The 26,395-nt window shown below is 44.5% G+C and overlaps 1 protein-coding gene across 1 annotated transcript in view; it reads right to left on the bottom strand.

Moving 5' to 3' along the window:
- WWC3 (WWC family member 3) overlaps window positions 1–26,395 on the bottom strand; it is a 130,136-nt gene that overhangs the window by 52,726 nt on the left and 51,015 nt on the right. Inside the window, exons 3-6 of the mRNA XM_003261001.4 lie at window positions 25,178–25,381; window positions 13,790–13,866; window positions 12,869–12,948; window positions 1,441–1,570 (exon numbers count right to left, since the gene is read on the bottom strand). Coding sequence (XP_003261049.2) covers window positions 1,441–1,570; window positions 12,869–12,948; window positions 13,790–13,866; window positions 25,178–25,381 — 491 coding nt within the window. The remainder of the gene's footprint in view (window positions 1–1,440; window positions 1,571–12,868; window positions 12,949–13,789; window positions 13,867–25,177; window positions 25,382–26,395) is intronic.

Raw genomic sequence — 26,395 nt, 5'->3', positions numbered from 1 at the left:
CAGTCCCGGCTTTGCGTGAGGGCAGCTAAACACGTATTCTCTTTCTGTGTGCCCGCATGAATGCTGGAAGGGTAGGCAAGAAGCTAATAAAGGTAGTTAGGGGCAGTAGGAGGATGGGGCCATAGCGAGACTTCTTATCATAGACCTTTGGAATTATCTTGATTATTGAACAATATAAATGTATCACCCATTGCTATGGGTTGAATTCTGTTCCCCCAGGAGATACGTTCAAGTCTTAACGCCAGGAACCTGTGAGTGTGACCTTATTTGGAAATAGTCTTTACAGATGTAATCTAGTTAAGATGAGGTCATACTGGATTAGGGTGGGCCGTTATCCAATGGCTGGTGTCCTTACAGGAACAGGAAATTCAGACACAGAGACAGTCATGTGACCATGGAGGCAGCGATCAGAGTGACGTGTCTACAATCCAAGGAAGCTGGAAGAGGCAAGGAAGGATCCTCCCCTAGAGGCTTCAGAAGTGTGACCCTATCCACACCTTGATTTCAGACTTCTGGCCTCCAAAACTGAGAGACTAAATTTCTGTTGTTCTAAAGCCACTCAGTTTGTGCTACCTTGTTATGGCACCCCCAGAAAACTAAAACAGTCAGCCTCCATATCCGCAGGTTCCACATCTCCAGATTTAACCTGCCACAGATAGAAAATATTCAGAGGAAAAAAAAAAAAACAAAAAATAACACAAAGAAAAAAACCAATGCAGTGTAACATCAATTTACCTAGCATTGACACTGTAGGAGGTATTATAACTAATCTAGAGATGATTTACAGTATATGGGAGGAGCCAGGTGCCGTGGCTCATGCCTGTAATCCCAGCACTTTGGGAGGCCAAGACGGGAGGATCGCTTGAGGCCGGGAGTTTGAGACCAGCATGGCCAACAAGGCGAGACCCTGTCTCTACTAAAAATATAAAAATTAGCCAGGCATGATGGTGCACACCTGTGGTCCCAGCTACTCTAGAGGCTGAGGTGAGAGGATGGCTTGAGCCTGGGAGGTCAAGGCTACAGTGAGCCCATTTTTGTGCTATTGTACTCAAGCCTAGGTGACAGAGATCCTGTCTCCAAAAAAAAAAGTATACAGGAGAATTGTATATAAAATTGTATACAAAAAAAACAGTATACAGGAAGATTGTACAGGTTATATGCAAATACTACACCATCTTATATAAGGGACTTGACCATCCAATGATTTTGGTATCCTGAGGGATGGGGGTGTGTCTTGGAACCAATCCCCCAAGGATACAGAGGGATGACTATATACGTACTTAAATATAGTGGGGGATGCGTATGTATGTATGCATATGTGTGTGTGTGTGTGTATTATATATACATATATGTTATGTATACAATAACTATATAACATGCAATACATAAGTATATTAAAAACATCTTAAAATAAAACACATGAGCAAGCAGGCAGCTTACGTGCATCAGGTCCCGCCTCTCCTTCTCGCCTGTGCAAATGGCCTTCTTGATGGTCCGGAGCTCACTCATGATAGCCTGAGCCTCATCCAGTTTGTAGCTGGTGTGAGTACTTGACATCTTCCGATCAATCCTAGTTAAAACAGAAAAATCAATGTCATTTCACATGAGATCCTAGCATTCCATTAAACATACAACTACAAAAACCCGAAAGCTTCATAGAAAGGTGGAAACAGTTAAAGTAATGTTTTGGCTAAGAAAAAGAAAGACCCCATGGAAGCGGCCCTCCTTCTGGTCGATACAACACCCTTTGCTCAGGAGCACCCTGGGCAAGTGAAGACATCCGAGTCGGGATGCCCACGGCCTCCGCTAATGATTGCGCAACAAGATTGCTTGCTTGAGTAATTTCCCGAGACTGTAAATTCCTCTCTCTGAAAAGAGGACATGTTTTGTTTATCCCCAGGTTAGTGGTCAAAATCTTTATTAAATAAACATATGAATGAGATCTGTGTACAGGGAGAATATATGGGACACAGCAAGAAGTAGTGAGCTTTCAATAATGGTGCTTTGCACAAAAGCTGAAAACCCTTCTGTCTCCTATAACTCTGATTTCATTCTGGTTCTAATTTATTACTCACTCTTTTTCCTACCAAGTCCTCAATCCTTTCCTTCAATCCAAACACCCATCCAGGGAAAATGGCAACGTCCCTCCCTCCCTCCTTCCTCCCCTTCCTCCCACCTTTCCTCCAAGCCTCCATCCTCCCAGCCAACTCCTGTGCATACCAGGCCTGGGTCTGGGGCTGGACGCAGAGCACAGAACAAAACAAGACTCGGTTCTGCCTTCAAAGGGAGGTGGCCTCTGGAGTATGTCCTTTGTCATGTCCCCTACACCTGAGGTTCCAGCATGGGAAGCCCTAAGGCTAAGGAACTTGAGAAACTTTGGTCCCGAGTGGAATGAATTCCTTCTCTGGAAAGCAATTGGCTTCTTTCAGGTTCCAAGTCTCCCAGTTCACAGGTTCTGGTTCTAACATTTCCCTCCACGTTATCCTGAAAACCTGGATCATTAACTGCCAGCCCCAACTCCCTTGCTTACCGCTCACAGGAACCTCTGGCATGCTGGTGGGTGCGAGTGGCACCCAGCTCTGCCACTCACTGGCTATGGGACCTGGGTAAGTCACTTCCCCTCTTTCCACCTGCTTCTTCCTGTCTCAAATGGGGACGCTAAAAATACTTCTCCCATGGGATGGGCATGAGATTTAATGAGAAAATGCAAGGTAAGAGCTTGCTTGGCAGGAGGCCTGGCATATGGTGTTTGCAGTGATTGTTATTATCAGGATAACACAGAATCTCCTTACTCATGGGAGAAAAAGTAAATAACTTGCCAACTCTGGTATTTTATTATCATTAACAAATTCCTTGACAAATATGTCACAACTCAAGCAAAACTCAGCACCGGAGTCAACCTGAGCTATAAGCATCCATGGCCTAGGAAGAGGGCAAACAACACAAGCAGGAAGCCATTGACTCCCTTTGAATAGGGCTCTGGGGCTCAGCAGCATTGCTGTGATTGCCATCAGCTACAAATAAAATATTTATCAACACTAGTCCTGAGTTCTGCCCCGAGGAGAGCAGATAGAGGCACACCGTGCATGGTGAATAATGACACTCCTAAATGCCAACGTGTCCTGACCCTGCAGGCACTTCCATAATGGCTGTTACAGACTTGTAGGTTTCTCAAATACACATTGCCTTGTCTGTTTCTACAAAGCAGAAGTCTTTATTTATATATCTTTATTAAAAGGTACATATATCTTTAACTATAGAGTGTTCCATGCCAAAAGTTAAAATAAGTGAGCATGAACTAAAGTTTGAGCTGTGGGCACATTTTTTCCTTTTATTCTGCTCTCATTACATCCCTTCTTTTACAAAACAGTTGCTCCAAATGATCAAAGTGGTGACCTTTAACAGTCTATGTCATCTGAGGGTCCTCAGGAGATTTGGCAATAAAATAGAAAAAGTTCCTAGCACAGTACCAGCAGGCCACTTGGTGGCTACTAAAATGTGGGAGCCAATAGCAAGAATGGTGACAGTAGGCATATAAACCCATTGTACATTTTCAAAACTCTTTTGTTTGTCCCTCAAAACCAGCCCCACTTCCATCAGAATGGCTGGCCTTCTCACTCACTGCTGGTAACTCACTGGAATATTCATGGAAGGGCTACCTTATACTTTCTTAGCTGTCACAGCTTCACAACACCTCCATTTTTTCAACTGTGATCCATTTTCATCCAACAAAAACTTCAAAGGACAGTAAACGTCTTCTTTTACTTCTGCAAAATTTATTTGAGAGCACACTCTCTCTCTCTAAAACTTCCCTATAAAACTTTGGTCCAATGTAGATGATGTGCTCAATGATTTGGTATTTTTAAAAAATATCGATGTATTCCAGTTCGTTTAAAAAATCATAAGATCTGTGACTGCCAAAGAACTGCCTTATTCTGGTCTTAATTTTAATTAAGAGTACAAGACAGTGCCTTTACCATACATCACAAATAAAATGATAGAAAAGTGGTAACTGCTCAAGGAGACTAAACAAGGATATAAGTTATTATGCAGTATGAAATCAAAATTCAGTGCACAGACTCACAGTCTTCACTTTTGCACCCTCTACATTTTACATTCAGCTTCAGGGACGTTAAGTGATTTGCTGAGGGTCACACAGCCAGTGACAGGCAAAGTGAAGTTCACGGCCAAGGCCCCTCACACCAGGACTTGTCTGCTCCATCACCAGGTTCGCAATATACTCAAAGTCAAGGCCTCTAAATGCCCATTGTGTCAAACCTGAAGGCCACCCATATAACCAGTCAAATGTCATCCCAAAGTAAACTGGTGCTCTTTATGGCGTGCTTTTGAAAGAAATGGGTTGGAGAGAAAAGAAGATACAGCTTCAGATGAGGAACCTAGTACAATGGAAAAGGCATTTTAGAGATGTTTATTGTCAACCTCTACCTCCTGCCACCCTAAAATTCCCATATTGGTTGTTCAATTTAAGATGTCAAGAGAATTGCACTAGTAAAAATAAGAGTAAAACCACATAACTTCTTAACCCCACATCTTGAAGGAAAGAGCTGCCAGCCCTCTAAAGATATTCTGTGTTAATACCACAGATTACAACCCAAAAGAATGGAAAGGTTTGTTACAACTTCTACATTTTCTATCAGCAGCTCTGGCAGAGGGCCTTGGGTGAACCTCAGAAAGCTTCCGGCAGCTTTCTATCAACAGCAAGACCTGTGTGGAACACCAGACCTGTCCCACAACCAGGAACAATGCTCTTTTTGTTTCCAGCCCATTTCTGTACGTTTCGCTGTTATCTGAGTATTGCCGGGGTTTTCACATGGGCTGTTCCTCAGGTGCTACGCTAATGGGAGATCGTTACTTTAAGCCTGTTCTAACTGAACAATCCCACCCTTTCTTGAAACTACTAAATCCGTTCAGACAGAAAATGCTAATTCTAATATGTAGTAATGCTTCATTCTGGTATTGCATGCTTAGAAGGATGCAGTGGCTCGTATGTAAGGAGACAAATGGGTTTCTCCCCATTTGGGAAGTTATTCAAGAAATCAAAAGTCTCGAAGCAGAGGCTCACCTAGTGGCTAAGAATGTACCTCATGGAAACTAGTTAGTGGAACATCTGGTGAGCATCCCTTTCTGTGATTTGAACAGCAGTGATAACAGGACTTCTTAAAACCCAGGTCAAAACAATATCACACAAAATGCAGAAGAGAATGCCATGCTAGAGGTGCTAGAGGACAGTTGGCAAGAAGGTGACTGGGCAACATCTAGAGGCCTCCCTGAGTTCCTCTAGCCCAGGGACAAAAGTTTTGGCCAAGGAAAGATCTGCCCTCACTCAGAGTGTCCCAGTGTCCGAGAAAGAAGTGGACCCTGTGATGGCTACCAGCGGGCAGGAACAGCAACCTCAGCCACTCCCCCCAGCACCCGGGCAATCTGCATTCACTCCCAAGCCCCACCCTGTGCTGAGAACCGGCTGGGTCCTCAGGATGAAGCAGCGAACAAAGCCAAGTCCTTGTCTTCCTGCAGCCAAGGAGACAGACAATAAAAAGTACATCCTTAGGTCAGGCAGTCACAAATGTTTAAAAAAAAAAAAAAATGAAGCAGAGTTTGGGGACAGAGTGTGACAGAGTACATTTTTAGATGGATGGTTAAGCCAGGATCCTCGAGATGTCACTAAGCAAAGGCCCACGGAAGGGAGGGAGCAGGCATGTGAGAATCTGGGGAAAAGAGCATTCCAGGCAGAGGGAGCTCCAAGTACCCATGGTAAAGGCAGGACATCCCTTTCAAAGGTGAAACTAGAGGTAAATGAGGCAGGGCCGGGGGCCAGCCTATGTAGAGTCTGGCTTGTGTTGTACGTGAGAGAGAGCCACAGGAGGACCACAAGGAGAGCACTAGCTGTGGAAGAACCCCGTGGCTACTGTGCGAGGATGGAGACTCACATTAGTGCTTGGCCCAGAGCCGTGGTGGTGGAAGCTGTGAGAAGGATCAGAGGCCGGGTGTAGAAACAGCACACCATGGACAAGGTGGCCAGGCAGTGTTCCCCAAAAGCATCTTCTGCCATCAAGCCAGTGCTCAGGGACGTTATAGGTATCATGGCAGGAAAAGGCTCCAACAACACGAGCAGGAAACTCAGGCAAGGGCAAGGTTAAATGAGCTTCCCAGCTGCAGGACCACTCAGAATCTAACATAAGGGGCCAGGTGCAGTGGCTCATGCCTGTAATCCCAGCACTGTGGGAGGCCAAGACGGGTAGATGGCTTGAGCCCAGAAGTTCGAGACCAGCCTGGGCAACATGGTGAAACCCCGTCTCTACTAAAAAAAATACAAAAATTAGCTGGGCATGGTGGTGTGCACCTGTAGTCCTAGCTACTCAGGAGGCTGAGGCACAAGAATCGCTTGAACCCGAGAGGCGGAGGTTGCAGTGAGCCAAGATCATGCCACTGCACTCCAGCCTGGGCCACAGAGAGAGACTCCGTCTCAAGAAAAAAAAAAAAAGGCCGGGTGCGGTGGCTCAAGCCTATAATCCCAGCACTTTGGGAGGCCAAGGAGGGTGGATCACAAGGTCAGGAGATCGAGACCATCCTGGCTAACACAGTGAAACCCCGTCTCTACTAAAAATACAAAAAATTAGCCGGGCGTGGTGGCGGGCGCCTGTAGTCCCAGCTGCTCAGGAGGCTGAGGCAGGAGAATGGCGTGAACCTGGGAGGCAGAACTTGCAGTGAGCCAAGATCGCGCCACTGCACTCCAGCCTGGGCGACAGAGCAAGACTCCGTCTCAAAAAAAAGACAACAAAAAAAATCTAACACAAGGTACATTCTAGAGCTCCAGGCAGGAGCTGGAGAGAGGAATTTGCCCACATCTATTGGTGCGCTTGGTCCGTTCATGCACGTCACCCAGTTGGGAAACACTGCGCATGTCCTGGTCCTGAGTCTTCCCTTTGCCTCTGGACACTAGTAGTAAGTTACAGTAAGGTAATTTTTCTAAAACGTTTCAGAAACTGTAGGGCAACAGAGTCCAGGAGATCTTTCACTGGAAAAGCTCAATTTTTCTGTAAACTTTAATTACTCATTGTAAATGGTGCTCCTATTTTCTGAAGACTTTTATAAAAGGCCTCAAGAGAAATGCAAATTGAAACTACACTGAGATACTATCTCTCACCTATGAGACTGGCAAAAATGCAAATGCTTATCAACACATCCTGTTGGCAAAGCCACAGGAAACGAGAACACTCATATGTTAGTGGTAGGAAGGCAAAACGGTGCAACCCCTCAGCAAAGGAATTTGGCCATATCTAATACAAGCTGAGTATCCCTAATCTGAAAATCCGCAATCCAAAGTGCTTCAAAATCTTAAACTTTTTAAGCGTTGACATGATACTCAAAGAAAATGACCACTGAAGCATTTCAGGTTTCAGATTTTTGGATTAGGGATATTGAACCAGTAAGTATAATTCAAACATTCCAAAACCAAAAAAAAAAAAAAAAAACTGAAATCCAAAACACTTCTGGTCCTAAGCATTTCAGATAAGAAATATTCAACCTATAATACAACAAATACATTCACCCTTTAACCTACCAGGCCCGCTTTCAGGAACTCATCCTGAAAGATACACATCCACAAGTTAGGTAAAAAGCTGACGAGAAATGTTATTAATATAAATCAAAGCACTGGGCTAACAAGGCCAGAAGCTACTGCTCATCTTCACACCACAAAAAGAAACAAGCAGAGAGTGGTGCCTCCTGATGGAAGTAACACCACCACCTAAAAACATTCTTACTAAAAAAAGAAAAGAAATCCAACTTGAATCAGATCAAGCCTCTCAAACTATTACACCCATTTGCATAAATAACAAGGGACAGAGGAACACGTTCAATGACATCATGTGAATTTCAGCAGCAAAACCCAACATTAGGGAAATTCTATAGGACAACCAAATTACTTTCTCCAACAAATAAGCTGTCAGGGGAAAAAAAGGAGGGAGAGTAGAAAAGAAAAGACGTAAGAGACACATCAACCAAAGGCACTCTGTGGCCCAAACTGGACCCAAACACCTGAAGAAATGCAAGAGCTCACTGGACACAAGATGCCTAGTAAATGGGGTACAGGGATTAGAGTTATTTTCAAAAGGAGTCCATAACTTTAGGAGACATATTTACGGATTAAATGGGATTCTGGCATTTGCTTCAATAAGGCCGTGAGAGCTTAGCAGACGGGGTGGGGTCACCACCGAACCAAGACTGGCAATTGTGCAGTTAATTGGGGTCACCACCGAACCAAGACTGGCAATTAAATGGAGTGAGGGGTACAGGAGAGTTTCAGTATACTATTCTCTCTACTTTTGCGTTTGATATTTTCCATCATTAAAAGCTTACATGTATACACTTCACATAGATACATATAAAACACACATCCGTGTACATATTCTATCATTAACCCAGCGAACATATCTGTGGCCAATTCTTCTCTACAACAATCAACAACATATATAGATTTAAAGTAAAATACAAAAGGTTCCTTTTTCCTTACTTGGACCCAAGCGTAATGATGAATTTCCTTGCTAGCCAGGAAATTCACCAAGATAAACAAGGCAAGCTTAAAATGTTATAAACAGCCAAACTCCTGGTGAGGTGCTCTGGAAAAGAATACACTGGATATTCTGGGAAGCAAGAACAGCAAGAAATTTTCTGGAGGAAAATCTCGGGCCACTGCCTTAAGCAATATTGGTGATAAAATCAGAGATGCTTCATGTTTAGGTATAACAGCTCACGTGCTATCTGTACGTATAGTCAGGATTTCCCGGTAGAGATGGGGTAATCACATTTTCAATGCTTGAAAAGGCCTTCTAAAATTTCTCAATTAAAAAAATATACATTTGCATGATTCCATCCAAACATAAAAGCCCAATGTTCAATACCAGAAAAATAATGAGGCTGTTTTCATCTCATAAGCTGCGGAACTCAGAGAAAGGCTACCAGATTATCTTCCACTTACAAAAATATTTTAAGAGTGGCACGGGTGCCTGTGTTTTCTCTTCTTCCTGTGAGGCTGTGTCTGTCCCAGAATAAAGTAAACATGCACAGTGACAACGCAGCGTCAGACAGAGCCAAGGCAACGTGCCCATTAAACAACGGCTCTGGGCAGCTCCCTCCTGAAAGCTGACTTGCCCCTGGTCAGGCATGAGGTGGGGTGGGCCCCTCAGGACCAAGGCCAGGTCCAGAGCCTTCCCCAGGCCACTCCTTGGCCTCCAGGGGGAGGGCGGGTATTCTCATGAGCTCTGGCAAGCAGAAGGGGCCTCCCCTTGGCTCAGGCAGGCAGGAGGAGCCTCCCCTTGGCAAGTGGCAAGTTTACAATTGCTGTTCCCAAGCGTGGGATCTTGATAATGAAAGCAGAAAGAAAATCCAAACAGCACTGGCCCGCCTCTCTTCCAGGAGCACAACTTGCGCTCCGTTTTGTCCGCAGGTGTAAAGTTAAAATTCTCGTTATTCTGGCTCCTGCTTCTCTGTCTAATGGCCCTAGGGAAACAGAGGCTGCCTTTTCCTATTCTTGAAACCACTGCAACTACAAAAGATGAATTCACATCCTAGCCATGCTAAGGAGAAGGGGGTTTTCTCAGTCAGCAGTACGTTTTATTTTCTAAATCAGTCCGTCTACAGCTGACACTGCTATATGGCCTTTGTCTTCAAATAAGGAAATGGAGTTCACCAGAACGATGGAGCCAAGGCAAAGCAAAGGGCACTGAGCCCAGCAAGCCACTACAGAAACCACGGCCATGAGGGAAGAGCCAGACGTGGCTCCCTGCTGATGCTCAGGGATCCTGAGCAAACTCAGACTCTTCCTGAACCCCAGTCACCTTCCTCAGAGCTGCAAATGAGAATGACATTAACTGCAACCTCCGGCACGCACAGTGACTAACATTAAAACCACATACTGGGCCGGGCACAGTGGCTCATGCCTGTAATCCCAGCACTTTGGGAGGCCGAGGCAGGCCGATCACCTGAGGTCAGGAGTTCGAGACCAGACTGACCAATATGGTGAAACCTGGTGTCTACTAAAAATACAAAAATTAGCTGGGCATGGTGGCATGTGCCTGTAATCCCAGCTACTTGGGAGGCTGAGACAGGAGAACTGCTTGAACCCAGGAGACGGAGGTTGCAGCGAGCCAAGATTGCACCACTGCACTCCAGCCTGGGTGACAGAGAAAGACTCCCCATCTCAAAAAAAAAAAACCAAAAAAACAAAAAACTACATATTTTCCACAGACACTGTATCGCAATGAGAGACAGCTACAGTGTGGCCTAATGAAGGTAGAAAATTCACCTCAAATCCAACTAGGTAGTCCTAATAACTTTTGGTGACCTGTCACAAATCAAATGATTTGTTTCTGCTTATTCCTTATCCACCACCTTAGCCAAAGTGACACAAGATGACACTGCCACAGCACACACAGTCGCATCTGAGGAGGTGTTGGAGTATCTGGAGGCTGGCTGGAGTGGGGGACTAAAAGGACAGAACACACGTCACTGCATTTGGAAAGCACTCTGGCCTATGCACCGCATGAATGACAAAACCGGCAGCTGGTTGGTTGGAAAAGAAGCTTGATTTGCTTAAGACAAAACTAAAGAAGAGGCCAGGCACGGTGGCTCATGCCTGTAATCCCAGCACTCTGGGAGGCCGAGGCGGGCAGATCACCTGAGGTCAGGAGTCGGAAACCAGCCTGGCAAATGTGGCAAAACCCCATCTCTACTAAAATACAAAAATTAGCCAGGCGTGGTGGCGGGCACCTGTAATCCCAGTTACTGGGGAGACTGAGGCATGAGAATCACTTGAACCTAGGAAGGGGAGGTTGCAGTGAGCCAAGATCACACCACTGCACTCCAGCCTGGGCGACAAGGGCAAGACTCTGTCTTAAAAAAAAAAAAAAAAAAAACTAAAAAAGAAGCTGTGCTAATACTAACTAGGGCTAATAAAAGGAAACTCTGACTGTAGATCCAAAATGCACACAAACAAACACATAGCTGGGTAATGGTAGATAATTACATCTGTACCTCACATTCCTTTACTACCTCCCCATAAAGAGCAGTGCTGCACTCACGTGTGTCACTTCATGTGTCTGCACGCAGGATTAAAGAGGGCAACATGCTGCCCACCTGCGTCAGTAACAGTAACCACACAGAGTTGGGTTAATTGTTTCGGGCTGGCCATGTACCAGGTGCTGGTGCTGTCCTCAGTATAACTGAGCACAATAATTGCTGTTATGGACTGTGTGTTTGTGTGTCCTCCAAATTCTTATGTTGCAGCCTTACCCTCTAATGTGATGGCATTTGAAGGTGGGGCCTTTGGGAGGTGATTAGGGTTAGATGAGGTCACAGGGTGGGACCCCATGATGGGATTAGGAAAAGGAAGAGAGAACAGAGCTTTTGCTCTCTTAGCCATGAGAGGAAACTGTGACAAGATGGTCATCTGCATATCAGGAATCAGGCCCTCACCAGGAACCAAATATTGGACCTCCAGCCTCCTGAACTGTGAGAAACAAGTATCTGCTGTTCAAGTCACCCGGTCTGTGGTATTTGTCATAGCAGCCCGAGCTGCCTAAAACAATCACCATTTGCAGATGAGAAAAGCAGGTGCAGAAGGCCTGAGGCACATGTGCAAGTTCAGCAAGGAAAGCCAGTGAATGGAGAGAATGGCTCAGAAAACCTTCAGACCCACACCAGCGCCATTTCTCAAACACCACCTTTAGTTCATGAAATCTGCAGACTTGATACAGCTCACTAATTGTAAACAATTCATCCCCAATCTCTTCGTAGGGATAAAGTTCTTATTGTAAAAATGAGAACAGGAGGAAGACCTACAGACTGGCATGTCCAAAGGAGCTTTCTGTGATGATGGAAATCTGTCGCCTATGGTGTTCAATACAGTAGCCACCAGCACGGTGGTTCTCAACTGGGAGCAAATGTGTTCTTTAGGGGACACTTGGCAATGTCTGGAAACATTTTTGGTTGTCACAGTGCAGGTGGAAGGTGCTACTGGCATCTAGCAGGTAAAGAGTAAAGACAACACTTTTTTTTTTTTTTTTTTGAGAGAGTCTCGCTCTGTTGACCAAGCTGGAGTGTGCAATGGCGCAATCTCGGCTCACTGCAACCTCGGCCTCCCGGGTTCAAGCGATTCTCCCTGCCTCAGCCTCCCGAGTAGCTGGGATTACAGGTACCCGCCAAGCGATTCTTGTGCCTCAGCCTCCCAAGTAGCTGGGATTACAGGCGTGCACCACCACGCCTGGCTAATGTTCGTATTTTTAGTAGAGATGGGGTTTCACCATGTTGGCCAGGCTGGTCTTGAACTCCTAACCTCAGTTGATCTGCCCGCCTTGGCCTCCCAAAGTGTTGGGATTACAGGCATGAGCCACCAGGCCTGGCCAAGACAAGACAATTCTACAGTGCATAGGATAGTGCCCCCAAGACAAGAATGATCTAGCCCCAAATCCCATTAGTGCTAAATGGTGGAGAAAACCTGCACTAGCCACATGTCACTACTGAGTACTTCTGATGTGACTACTGAGACTGGGAAACTAAACTTTTAATTTTCTTTTACTTTAAATGTCAATTTTAGAACAAAAAATTTAAAAGAATAAAACTAAGAAAAAGTCTAATTTAAATGTAACTAGCCATGAGTGTCTTGCACAGCTATAGTAAACGTGCATAAACAAAAATAAAGGTCTTGTTTCCCAAGTATTTCCATTTAAAGCAACAAAATGTCTTCAAGGAAAAGAGAGATTCTGAAGTTAGCATTGGAAAATCATGAGCATAAATAAAGGCATGAAAGTGAAGGGCATGAAGCTTTGGGACAAGTGTCCAGGCAACTCACTCTTGCAGGGTCTCCACCCCCTTTTCTTTGTACTGCAGTTCCTGCTTCATCTGGGTCAGCTCTCGTTTTAATCTGGAAAGCTAAAGACAAATCACATTTTTTTCTCCAAAAACCAGCTGTGAAGAATGATTTCTACAGTTGTTATTAGCACTGTCATCTGAGTTTCTACTCAGCTTGCAGTTCAGAAGATCATCCATTCTCACTATAAACTTCCATTTACATGCATAAGAAGCAGGCTTTCTAGAAGACCGGCTGTGCTTAGATACAAAAATTCCAGATTGTTGACAGACTCTTACCCAAGTGGGGAACCAGTAACTATTTGCATTTTCAAGGTTTCCACATTACAACTGGCAACTTTTGTAACACATTCTTCATCTTTCCTTCTACCCACTCCTCTCAGACCCCGCACATGAAACTTTGTGTCCAGAAGCGAGTTCTCTGATTACCTGAAACTCAATGGCTCCTGGAGTGCTTCTTTAAACAGATTCTGGGACCGGCTCCAGGCCCACGTCAAAACTCAGGGGCTAAGCCTGGAAGCTCGCACTTTGAACAAGCTCCCAGGTATTTTTCTTAGCTGTGCCAAAATTTGAGAAACACTGCGCTAAAAGATACACCCTGATTCAGGGAATGACACACCAAGAGAGGAGCAGGCTTCATTGCCAAGATGCTTTGTCCCAAATGCAACAGAAGTGTTCCCCTTCCCAGACAACCAAGACAAGGGTCTGAAGAGACGAAACATGATAGCACATAGATAATTCAGGGGTCACCAGGGAAGGAGCATCAGAACCCTCAGAACCCTTCCAGTCTAACACTGCTAGCGATCCCTCCAGGAGGAGTCAACCAGAGTAGAACACCAGCGGCCTAGGCTGTAAGGCCCCAGGCTTCCATCCACCTGGTTGTAAAAACATCGGTTTTACTCACCCTATCCCGACGACTTGCTATTTCTGCTTTAATTTGGTGTGGGTCATACTTTGTATTTGTTGAATATCCAGAGAATGCTAAATAGAAAGAAAATATTTTATTTTATAATGGATCCTTCAAAATACATACACACAAGGAACTTCTGATTTACTGCATTAAAGGACTCTAAATCTCTGATTTACAAGTGGTCACTGGCTCCTAAAGAATTGACATTTAACATCCTCAAATCTTCCTGATGTTTGATATTTGCATCAGGACTTTCTATAGGATCCCATATAATAAAATACACGGCTGTAGGTCAGTCAAAACTCTGTTTAGTTCTACTATAAAACTACTACAGTTAAACACCATATAGACACAGCAGGGGGGCGGGGTAGGGGGGGAAGAGGTATGATTATGACGTAGGAAACTGTACTTAATACGTGAATAGTACTTGCAGTATGAACCTACTTTTACTTTCTTTTAAAATACATACACAGACGTCACTGGAAAGATAGAACCAAAAAGTTAACTGCAGTTATTCTCAATGGCTGCATTAAAAATGATTTTATTTTTATTTTCTTCACACCTATATTCTCCAGATGAACAATTTTTGACACAAGAAAGGAAAAAAACATTAGAAATTTGTAAAATAAAAAAGATTTCTACTAATACGTCAGTATCTGGCAGGCTTGAGAAAAAGATGGGGCCCCAAGTTGTTTGTCCCAGAAACTGAAGTGAGGCACTCACACTTTTACTCTAATAACTTGTTTTGATGAATGTTTAGCTAAAAGACATCACATACCTCAATGCTTTCCTAAACAGTGCAGTGTACATGATTTAAAGTCTTTTTACAGACATGGCATCATTATCGTGAGTAACCAATACCTAGGGATGAATAAGAGCCACAGAGCTGTTGACACGCTAGGCACAGTCAGCAAATTTCTGTGCACACAGAGAGCTGCAAGCTTTTTCCAGTGTTATGGAAGCTGGAGCAGCGAGTGGCTATTCCTAATTTCTACCACCCCATCCACCGCTCTGCGGTGCTTTTTCTTGATGCCTCTGCCTCCTTTCTTTAGGTTTCTGAAGCCATGGGCTCTGTACCACTGCTGCATGGCTTCCCTTCTTCTGCTTAGCTAGTGGAATGCTGGTCTGTCTTCATCTGTGAACCACCCCACTCTGGTGCCCTCTGCCTCCCAGTTATTGTCATTAACATAACCTGCTCAGAAGAGACATCTGCAGGGACGGAGTCCTTTCTTTAACTCCTTTGATCTGAGAATCAAAGGCTGGCTGTCATTCAGATAACTTAGGTACCAACAATGAGAAACCAATTCAAAATCATTTGTGGACTATGTACTGCAAAGGATGGCTCAACACCACTGAGTAGCTTCAACAGCACAATTACTTCAAACCTCAATTAGAACCACGTCCAAAGTTCATTTGAGCAGTTGGGTCTCCTATTTTAATAACAGTTCTATGGAAAATCTACTATTTAAGTCCCATTCAGTCAGAATTTCAAACAACAGAATCTACTGGAAATAAACAACTGGAAGAGCTAAATGTTTGCCAACTTTATCTCCAATTTTCTTATACTTAGACTCATGATCTCTCAAAGACATGGAGTAAAATATTTTACAAACAATTCTTTCTTAGACAAGACTGCCTATTTCCAAATCCTACATCTTCCATCTTGCCTGACTCTTTGGTTTCATTTAAAATCAGTAATGAAAGCAACATCTCCAACAATGTCCTTAAAAGGCAGAAATAACTTATAGAAAAACATCTCCATATTAAACTCCTGGGACTTTAAGTTTCCCAGATCTGAGCTTAAAGGCCTTCTTTCACTTGGGATAGAGATAATATGCAAATGAGGCTATGAGGTTAAAGCTTGCTGAATCGCTGAATCCTGGCTTACAACACTACAACACATGTGTCAACTTGTCAACTTGCAGTGGGAGGAACGCAAGGCCAAGAGTTATCACCTGGGATCTTTCCCATTAAGGGTAGAAAGTAAGCCTACCACCAAAGTTCAACAAAGTTCACTGCAATGCTAAACATTAGTACCGGTCAGGCGCCGGGCTCACGCCTGTAATTCCAGCACTTTGGGAGGCCGAGCCGGGCGGATTACAAGGTCAAGAGATCGAGACCATCCTGGCCAAAATGGTGCAAACCCCAACTCTACTAAAATTACAAAAATTAGCTGGGTGTGGTGGCGGGTGCCTGTAATCCCAGCTACTCAGGAGGCTGAGGCAGGAGGATTGCTTGAACCCAGGAGGCGGAGCTTGCAGTGAGCCGAGATCACGCCACTGCACTCCAGCCTGGCGACAGAGCAAGACTCTGTCTCAAAAAAAAAAAAAAAAAAAAAAAAAATCTGTACCAATCTTCCTCTGTCTATGCAGTTTCATATGGAAAATTAGCAAAGAGACTTGAAATACACAGGGGAGGTGTCTTGGATACTGTTGGACATCTACATAGCAACCTTCCCCCATTTCTCCTTCCTAAGTACCAGAACCCCGGAAGTGTTAGGTAGCTAACTCTCCCCAAGAGACTCAGCATGTATCCACTCCTAGAGGGGGAAACTGACAAACCAATGATGCCACTGAGCCACTGAATCCACCTATGGGGAATCCCACCCCACCTCCAGAGAACTCCACTATGTGACAATGAATTTTCTTATTGTCTAGACCCAAGAGAATTAGTCTTCTCTGCTGCAGCTGAAACCATCATAAGTGACAGAATACCTTTTAATTACATGGATCCCATTCATGTTATTTTTGCTACGGTCTCTATAAAATTATAAAATTCCAGGACTGGGATAAGGGAAAAGTCTACTCAAGTAACTAACACAGTGAATACATTTTATCTTCAAATACTAAGGATGGTTGTGAACACTGGCATAACTTTTAATAATGTAATTCAATTTATAAATAAAATTCTCAGTTCCTCAGATCTGCCAGTAAGTCTACTAGAACCATTTACAGAGTCCAAGAACAGCTCAGGACTCCAGACCCCATAACAGCGTGTACTACACAACACTTTTTCTCTTTTGGAGACAGGGTCTCACTCTGTCACCCAAGCCAGAGCACAGTGGTGTGATCTCAGCTCACTGCAACCTCCACCTCCTGGGTTCAAGCGATTCTCCTGCCTCAGCCTCCCAAGTAGCTGGGATTACAGGCGCCACCACCATGCCCGGCTAATTTCTTGTATTTTTAGTAGAGATGGGGTTTTGCCACATTGGCCAGACTGGTCTGAAACTCCAGACCTCAAGTGATCCACCCGCCTCGGCCTCCCAAAGTGCTGGGATTACAGGAGTGAGCCACCGTGCCCGGCCTTCCACAACATTTATAAACGGAATATCTTCCTCTATTAAGACATGTCTCCAATCTCGAGGTTTATGATAAAGACCAGACTTTCACCTCTGAAGCTTTCTTCTCTCTTGAAGAGTTAAGTGGGCAGAGCTATTAAATAGCATATAGAGTCTGCTCAGGCATACAACATTGCCTCAGATAATATAATAACAAGGTTATAGCCTAGCTGGACCACAGCAATGTAAATTATTATATCTTGCTATTACAGGGTGCCTTTCACATTTATTTAATCTATTCTCATAAAATCTTTGTGAAGGTGAAATGATACTTATGTTTCCTTGCCCATTTTATAGATTAAAAGACTGAGTTTGTAGTGACTTGATCTATAATATATTATGCCATCATTCATAGAGGGCTTCATGTCTAGAATCTGGGCTCCGGTGGGTCAGCTGCCAAAGATCCTTTAATTGGGCTAGCTTTCCCAGAAGAAGAAACGGTCCTCCAGTTCCCCAGTGCCCACCACCCAACAGGTGAACTTGAGCTGTGTATTTAGCACTCAAAATGCTGCAAACCCCAGTACTTAACCCTGGATTTCAGTTTGACAAATTACTGAAAGGGGAAATGTGTGTGTCCATGAGTCTGTTTGTCTTTGTCTCTCTTATGTACAGGCCTCCTCTGAGCTATGGGTACCTAAGGTCACCCCAGAAAGAAGACATGCTTTAAAAGACCAGCAGTCCTTCTTCAAAGACATCCTCTGGAGCAGGTTGCTCCTTAGGACCAGGTGTAGGCCTCCAGGGATCAGCACTGTCAGGAGTTGCTCAAGGGAGCCAAGAATGACTCTGGGCAAAAGGCCGACAAGCCCTGACAGGTTCCAGGTTGACAGGTACTATCTACCAGAGAGGCACATGGAGAAATATGCAAGGCCAACAAAGCAGGCAGGATGGGTTTTTTTTAAGGCAATATAAGCAAAAGACCAAAAACAATCAAGTAAGGCCACCTGGGGGTGATCTACAGAAGTAACCCAAGATGCCACCAAATCCTAACCAAGAATTCTCCCTCCAGGACAGACTAGGGGATTATTTCTCAGGAAACACATGTGCTTTGCTGCAACCTTCAAAATCTGGCTTGCTGACTAATACATGGGAAAAATGCTCCATGATCCTTTTTTCTCCTGCCTGCTCCAACATGCGTGTGTGAAGGAAAACAAAAGGTTGAATTGGAATGGATTGCCTGTAGCCCTGTTCCTAACCAAGACAGCAAATGAGAAATCCTTCAACAGCGAGAGCCCCAATGAGGCCGGGTGCGGTGGCTCACATCTGTAATCCCAGCACTTTGGGAGGTGGAGGCGGGCAGATCTCTTGAGTCCAGGAGTCTGAGACCAGCCTGGGCAACATGGCAAAACCCCATCTCTACAAAAAGTACCAAAATTAGCTAGGTATGGTGGTGCACATCTGGAGTTTCAGCTACTCAAGAGGCTGAGGTAGGAGAATCGCCTGAGCCCGGGAGGTTGAGGCTGCAGTGAGCCAAGATCACACTACCACACTCCAGCCTGGGCAACAGAGCAAGATCCTGTCTCAACAACAACAACAACAACAACAAAAACAACAACAACAACAAAAAAAACCACAGCACCAATGGAAGAGTCATTGTGAGACAGGCTTGGAGCCTCAGAAGGAATGCTGGCAAGACTGATGGCTGATAAGGTCAAGCTTCACCACCACCTAATCAAAGAACTCAGGGTGGATCAGCACTTTCTCACCAGAGATAACGCTGCCTCTTTCCTAGCCACCCAGAAAGACTTTCAATGCAGACTTTGAGTAACTCCTAGGAACTAGGATAGTAAACAAAGTCATATTCCTGCTGCTACAAGGGCCATTCACACTCCGTCTAGCCCAGTGGATTTCAGCCCTGGGGATCACCCGGCAAGCTTAAAAAAAAAAGCCTGGTCCCACCCAAGGCCAGTTCTATCAAAATCTCTTGGGGTAAGGTCCAAGCAGCAAGTTTTTAAAGATTCTAGCTTGCAGCCAGGTCTGAGAACTATGGGTATAGACCAGGAATTGGCAAACTTTTTCTCTAATGGGCCAGACAGTAAATATTTTTGACTTTGTGGGCCATACAATCTGTCTCAAATACTCAATTCTGCCATTGTAGCTGCTATAGACAATAGGTTAGTAAATGGACATGGCTGTGTTCCAATAAAACTTTATTTACAAACACCCACAGTGGATAGGATCCAGCCCACAGGCTTGACATAGTTTGCAGACCTGAGGTTTAGACTATCTTCCTACCCCATGCAAGAATTTCTTCCAAAAGATCCTGCAAATGGTCACACATAGTTCATCTGAATGTGCCTGGGGCTAGAGTTTCTCAGGAAGAATAAAGGAATAACTCCAGGAAAAAATGTGTCTGAGATAATGAACGTATTCAGTGTTAAAAGGCAGGCAAATAGAAGAACATGTTGCAATAAAGAAAGTAGAAGAAACTACAAAATGGAGCTGTAGAAAAAGTAGCAGGTGTGACTCAGAGAGAATGAGTCCATTGTTGAGCAGTTTCACCCCAGTGTTCTACGAAGCATAAATGAGGCCTGGGCATCACCAGGCAGCTAGCTCAGAAGCTCATTGAAATCAAGCAGGGTTGGGTTCCTACTCTCATGGAGACAAGTGTGCAAAGCATCCAGCCAAATATCTGAATTTGCTTTCAGGTCAAGGCATGGATGTTCTTAGATACCAGATGGCCCAATACTGACACAAAATCTTTCCTCTCCAATGCATGAAGTTTTCTTCTGGTGATTTCCATAGCTCGAGGGAAATGTGTGAGGGGTATAGGTGAGATGCACTTCTCCTCCCTACCTTCTGCTCCCACATTAGAAATGGCTGTTCCAGTTAATTCCTCTGTTCACACATTATTGCCTCATCTTTCCCAACAAGCAACCATTAGGAATAAAATGTGTTCCCGGCTGCGCGCAGTGGCTCACGCCTGTAATCCCAGCACTTTGGGAGGCTGAGGCAGGCAGATCACGAGGTCAAGAGATAGGGACCATCCTGGCCAACATGGTGAAACCCTGTTACTAAAAATGCAAAAATTAGCTGGGCATGGTGGCATGCACCAGTAGTCCAAGCTGCTCAGGAGGCTGAGGCAGGAGAATCGCTTTAACCCGGGACACAGAGGCTGCAGTGAGCCGAGATCGCGCCACTGCACTCCAGCCTGATGACAGAGCGAGACTCCGTCTCAAAAAACAAAACAAAACAAACAAACAACAAAAAAAACATGTTCCTGCCATTTAGTATATATCAACAGCAGGTGCTAACAGCTGTCGAAAAATAAATGAACAGTTTAGTGATCTTACACGGGCCATGGAAAAGTCAAGATCCAGAAAGTGATCTGCCTTCCACTTGCCCCCTTTATTGCTGCAAAATTTCCAGACAACTTGTCAATTTATAACTAGTCTTTATTTTCAGATAACCTGAAAGTTGGATGGGGGAGGTGTTCCACAAACACCACTAGCTGTTCTGAGTGGCCTCTTCCATGTCTAGGAAACTGTGCAGAACACTGAAGGCCACCAACACAAACAGATCTGGGCTTAAATCCAACTTCTACCATCTGCTGGGTATGTGATCCTGAAGAAATAATTTAGCCTCCCTGATATTCAGTTTCTCATGTGAACAATAAAGAAAACAGCACGTGCTTGACAACACTGTGATCATAACAATGCATAGAAAACACCAGCTCATTGGATATCGGTTCCTTTCACTTCAAGTCATTACCCATGAAGGAAGAAGTGGGAATTAAGTCCAGATGTTATTGTGTTCACAGTATCAGAAAAAGGAGACGCCTCCTGCTTTAGATGACTGGCACTGAGGGAGATCTGGGCAGTGAGACCCGTGTGGCTACACAGCCAACGTGTGCTATGGAAACTGCCACCAGCAGCTCCCAACATGGGCCCAGGCCCTCTGGCATGGCTGTAGAAGCCATCTGTTAGATCATGGTCAAGCCAACAGAATCACTGCATTGGACTTTATCCTGTGGCCAGAAAGAATTCATCTGAGTCCATTCTAGCAGGGTTTTCCTTGTTGCACCTGGTAGTTCGGGTTAAACAGCAGATTGAGAGAACTTGGTGGAAGCCCTAGGGACAGCAGCAAGTTGATAAAACACTTGGATCAACTCCTAGATTCATTCAGAGTTGGCTTTTTCCCTGACGAGCTGACAGGCCCCAGGAAGACTCACTGGCATCTCCAGCCCTTTCACGAAAACAGGCAGGCCCACTTTTGGCCTCGAAGGCAACCTACACAAGTGGAGGAAGAGATCGTATCCACACAGAGACATCCAGCAGGTCAGGAAATGGAATCTGGTGAGCACCTTAGAACCTCAAGTCAACAACAGAGTCATCAGCTTCCTCTACTGAAGGAACAGATACCACTTCAAAAAGAGCCTCTTGAGTGAATCTTAACGGGCATTAATAAAATCCCATAGGGCATAAAAAGAAATGTAATTGAGTAGAATTCCCTATTTGCCCAAACATCAAAGAAGTGAAAAGCCCATGGAAATACAAAACCTGATCCTGCAGGATCCTCAGCTCCTCAGGATGCTGAAGTACTGAATACTCTTAACCTACGGCTTGGCACTGCATTGGGATTCCCCGTTCACTGCCCCTCAGAGTGGGTGTGGAATCAGACAGGATGTTCTAATGTCTGCATCATTGAGGGCATCCAGTCCAGGGTTCCTACAGTCACTGCAGCTGATGTCCTGGCTGCACTGGTAGTAGCCAGTACGTAATACACACTTTCTCTAGACTCAGTTTTTCTTTCTTTCTTTTTTAATAGAGACAGGGTCCTGCTAGGTTGCCCAGGCTGGTTTTGAATTCCTGGTCTCAAGTGATCCTCCTGCCTCGGCCTCCCAAAGTGTTGGGATTACAGGTGTAAGCCACTGTACCTGGCCTCAATTTTTCTTTTCAATCACTGGCCAAGTTTTTCTGATATGTATTTCTTCCATTTCATTCTTTGAAAGACTGATTTGAGAGCCTCTTTGGAGACCTAATCAAATGCAAGCATGTAAAAGATAAGGCACCCAAAGACTGCTGGAAAGAAATACACTATTAGGTTGGATTATAAGAATAGCCAATATTCAGCCCTTTTTTAGATAGAAAAACGGCAATTTTATACCATTCAACCTAACTTCTACCAAGTAGCTTTCTGAAATGTTTAGAATTGCTAACTGTATAATCTCAGAACAGGTTATAGGCCAATGCTTCAGCTAAGGAGACATCAAGGCACCAAGCCCATGGGCTTCTGGTCATCAAAAAGACTGGCCAGGCACGGTAGCTCACACCTATAATCCCAGCACTTTGGGAGGCCGAGGCAGGTGGATCACCTGAGGTCAGGAGTTCCACACCAGCCTGGCCAACATGGCAAAATCCTGTGTCTACTAAAAATACAAAAATTATCTGGGCGTGGTGGCGGACACCTGTAGTCCCAACTCCTCAGGAGGCTTAGGCAGGAGAATCGCTTGAACCCGGGAGATGGAGGTTGCAGTGAGCCAGTGAGCCAAGATCGTGCCACTGCACTCTGGCCTGGGTGACAGAGCAAGACTCCATCTCAAAAACAACACAAAACAAAACAAAACAAAAAACCAGTATTCTAGGCCATAAAAGTAATCTCAATAGATTTCAAAAGACTGAAATGTTACATAGTCTCTGACCACAATGGAACTAAGTTAGAAATCAACAACATGACATCTTTAAAAAGTCCTGCTGACTTACTTCTAAACAACCCATGGGTCAAAAACCACCAAAAAAAAGGAGAAATTATTTTGAACTGAAAGAAAATACAGCATATCAAAATTTATGAGATGCAGTTAAAGTAGTACTTAGAGGAGAATCCTTACCTTTAATGGCTATATGAGGAAGTAAGAAATATCTAAAATCAGTGATCTAAATTTCCACTTTAGGAAGCTAGAAAAGGAAGAACAAATTAAAGCCAAACTAAGTAGAAGGAAAGAAACAATAAAGAAGAAAAACCAGTAAGATAGAAACAGACAAGAAATGGGAGAACAGGGCAAAAGCCAGTGTATTGTAAAGATAGATAAAAATCAATAAAAGTTTAGCTATACTGATTAAGAAGACACAAATTATTAATATCAGCAATTAAAGAGAGGACATCACTTCAAAGCCTACAGACATTAAAAGGCTAATAAGGGAATTCTACAAACAACTTCATAGACTTCACAGCTTAGATCACTGGGCAGCAAACTCCCTGTGGGCCAAATCTAGGTTGCTACCTGTTTTGATACTTCTACTGGAACATAGCCAGGCACATCTGTCTACATGTTGTTTCTGAATGCTTTTGCAATATAACCACAGGGTAGAATAGTTGCCACTGAGATCATATGGTCCACAAAGTCTAAAATATTTACTCTCTGACTCTTCATAGAAAAGTTTGCTGACTTTTAGATTAGATGAAATAAGACAATTCTCTGAAACACACAAATGCCAAAGCTGATTCAAGAAGAAACAAAAACTCTGGATACCTCTCTATTAAAAGTATTGGATTTGTAGTTAAAAACATTCCACAAAGAACTCCAGGTCCCGGTGGCTCTTTTGGTGAATTCTATAAAATACTTAAGAAAGCACTAATACCAATCCTACACAAACTCTATGAGAAAACAGAAGAGGAAGGAACATTTCCCAATTCATTCTATGAGGCCAGTATTACTCTCATACCAAAATCAGAGCAAGACATTCCAAGAAAAGATAACTGTGAAGATAAGAAACCAGCCTCTAAAACTCCACACATAGCTGACCTATCACATTCTGATGGAAAGTTAAAAACAAAACAAAGCCCCAAAAAAACCAACCAGGTATGTGCCAATATCTGCAGAGATGGAGATAAGATGGCTTGGAAGCAACACATCGGTAAAACTGAGTTCCCTGTTTCCCTCAAGATACACAGTAATAGAAATATCTTCAATTCCTATTGCAGAGGGAATACCCCACTCCTGCCCACAGCTTCTAAGGCTTCTGCCCCGTCAACAGTTGCTGCAATAAAACAGAGCACAAAACGTGTGGCCCCTTGGCCTTACCTCCATTCTGACTTGCAACACAGAATAAGGCTATGGCTGTGTCTTCAATATCTACCATGGCAACATGGCACTAATACCACAGGAAAGGCCCTAAGTCTCAAACAGACAGGTTTTTGTAAAATTCAACCCAGTGGTACCAACTTTCATCCATTCTTTCCAAGCTCACGAGTGCCCAGGCCAGTCACAGTCATGCACATCTGCTGGGGTCTGTTGAGGGTGACAGTCTGCTGGGAAGGAACTGGCTCATGTGGTGACTGATTGTGTCCACAGCAAAATGCTTTGGGTTCTGAGAGTGGACCTGGTTTCTTCAACACCGAGCACTTGCTGAGTACTAATGGAATGAAGCCCCCCACTCTGGCAGCCTCCAAAACTAAAGAGAGGTCCCTTTAGAGAACAGCAAACAGTACATGGTCATCTCATCTGAGGGGCAGAAGGAGAGTCCTCCGATTCTCTGGGTTCTATGGTGTTCCTCCTCCTTCCCTGTACTGACTACTAAAGCCTACAGCCCAAGAGGAGAACTCTACAAAGAGACAGGAGGCTTGACATGGCTGAGGTCTCCTGAGTCTTCCCACTCAGAATGAATGAAACCACTGTGTGGATTTCCCAAGAGATCAGCCCAGACAAGCAGTGTTAACTGCAGAGATTTCTGAGGGAAGCCCTCTTCAAAACTGACATGCATGAGACAGGAAGCTGGTATACATCCCTACCTGAAATTTTGTTTTCTTGTTTATTTTTTACCTTCCCCACCTGAATGTGAGCTCAAGGGCAGAGACTTTTCCTTTCTTAGTCACCACCAACCATAACCCAGTGTCTGGGCACAAAGTAAGCATTTCATAAATCCTTGCTACAGGAGTGGCTACCGGGTGCCCATCCGATTTCAGTGCCGAATACTGATGACCTAACAGTATGCAATTAGAACCTTTATGAAGCTATCTTGCCCAAGGAAGGTTCAGTGTTTGCAGGTAACATAGCAGAGAGATGGCTTTTAAAGTCACAATGGCTTTTAACAGGAGGTAAGTCAACTCACAGCTGGCGTACGAGCGGCTGTCATCCTCACACATTTTGTGCAGCTGCTGGTATTCCTCCTGGGCCAGCTCGAACCGCTGCTGCTTAATCTGGTAGATTTCTTTCTTGGCATTGAGAGCCTCCTGGGCTACAATTAAATATTCCTTCAACATGCGCTCTTGCTCTCGCCTCCACTGTTCTCTTGGATCCTCAATCTGGGTAAGTTCTGAAATTTAAAAAGGTAAAAACGTAAGTGACTTAAAAGTAAAATCCTTAGGTTGACCAACAGTCATGCAGTGATGTCACTTGTCAATGTGAAAATTAATTAATTACCAGGATGCATATTATGGAAGATTTTATATCACGAACCTTTCCAAAATGTGGAACACTTTCCATTTTTACATCCACAGTGCAGATGAGAAGGAAACAGTCTGCAGATATGAAACAGTCCATTGGAGGAGGGAAGACAATACAAGACAATGTTTTCACCAACAAAGACCACACTTTAAATAAGCATGCGAGGAGATGAATCCACATGAGCTCAGAACTGTGACACTAATTGCTATTTATGACCTTCTCCTCATTGGCTCCTTCTGTGTGAGATGATGGAAACTCTTCTGTGCCCCTGGCCTGGCTGGCCCCCTTCTCCTTTCATTTTCCAGACCAGACTGTGTAGTCTTTTCCCATTCCTCACTGACTTCCTTGTCTCCTCCCACCATAGCTTCCCTCATGTCCACTTCTGCTTCCTCCCTGTCCAGCTCTCCAAGGGCCTGTGCCTAACTCCAGCTCCAGCCTCTCTCCCCAGCTCCAAACTTTCATTCCCCCCTGCCTCCTGGATGCACCTCCATATGGATGGACCCAAAGTCATTCCCAGCCATTCATCCAAAGCAGCCCTCATTCTCCACACCACCTTTCACCATCAAGAGCAAAATCAAACGAAACACCACACAGCACACGCCTGCTTCTCCTGTCTTCCTCAATCTCCTGTCTTCCCCTTGCAGGGGGCCGCATCATCTGGATCTAACTGCGGAGCCAGCCTGGGAGTGCAACCTGGTACTCATCCTCAAAGAATCCCACTCCTCTTCCTCCTGAAACATTCGGTGGGTTATGAAGAACCGGAGGTTCCTGCCCCTGGATATGATCATCACTGGCGACACGCCCTTGTCTCTGTCTCTCCTTACTTCAGTCAGACTCTCTGGGCCTTCTGGTCTCATCCCACCAAAACCCATCCTCAGGGCAC

This window comes from Nomascus leucogenys, chromosome X (assembly GCF_006542625.1).
Source record: "Nomascus leucogenys isolate Asia chromosome X, Asia_NLE_v1, whole genome shotgun sequence".
Taxonomy (NCBI): domain Eukaryota; kingdom Metazoa; phylum Chordata; class Mammalia; order Primates; family Hylobatidae; genus Nomascus; species Nomascus leucogenys.
This window is presented reverse-complemented; position numbering and strand designations above follow the sequence as displayed.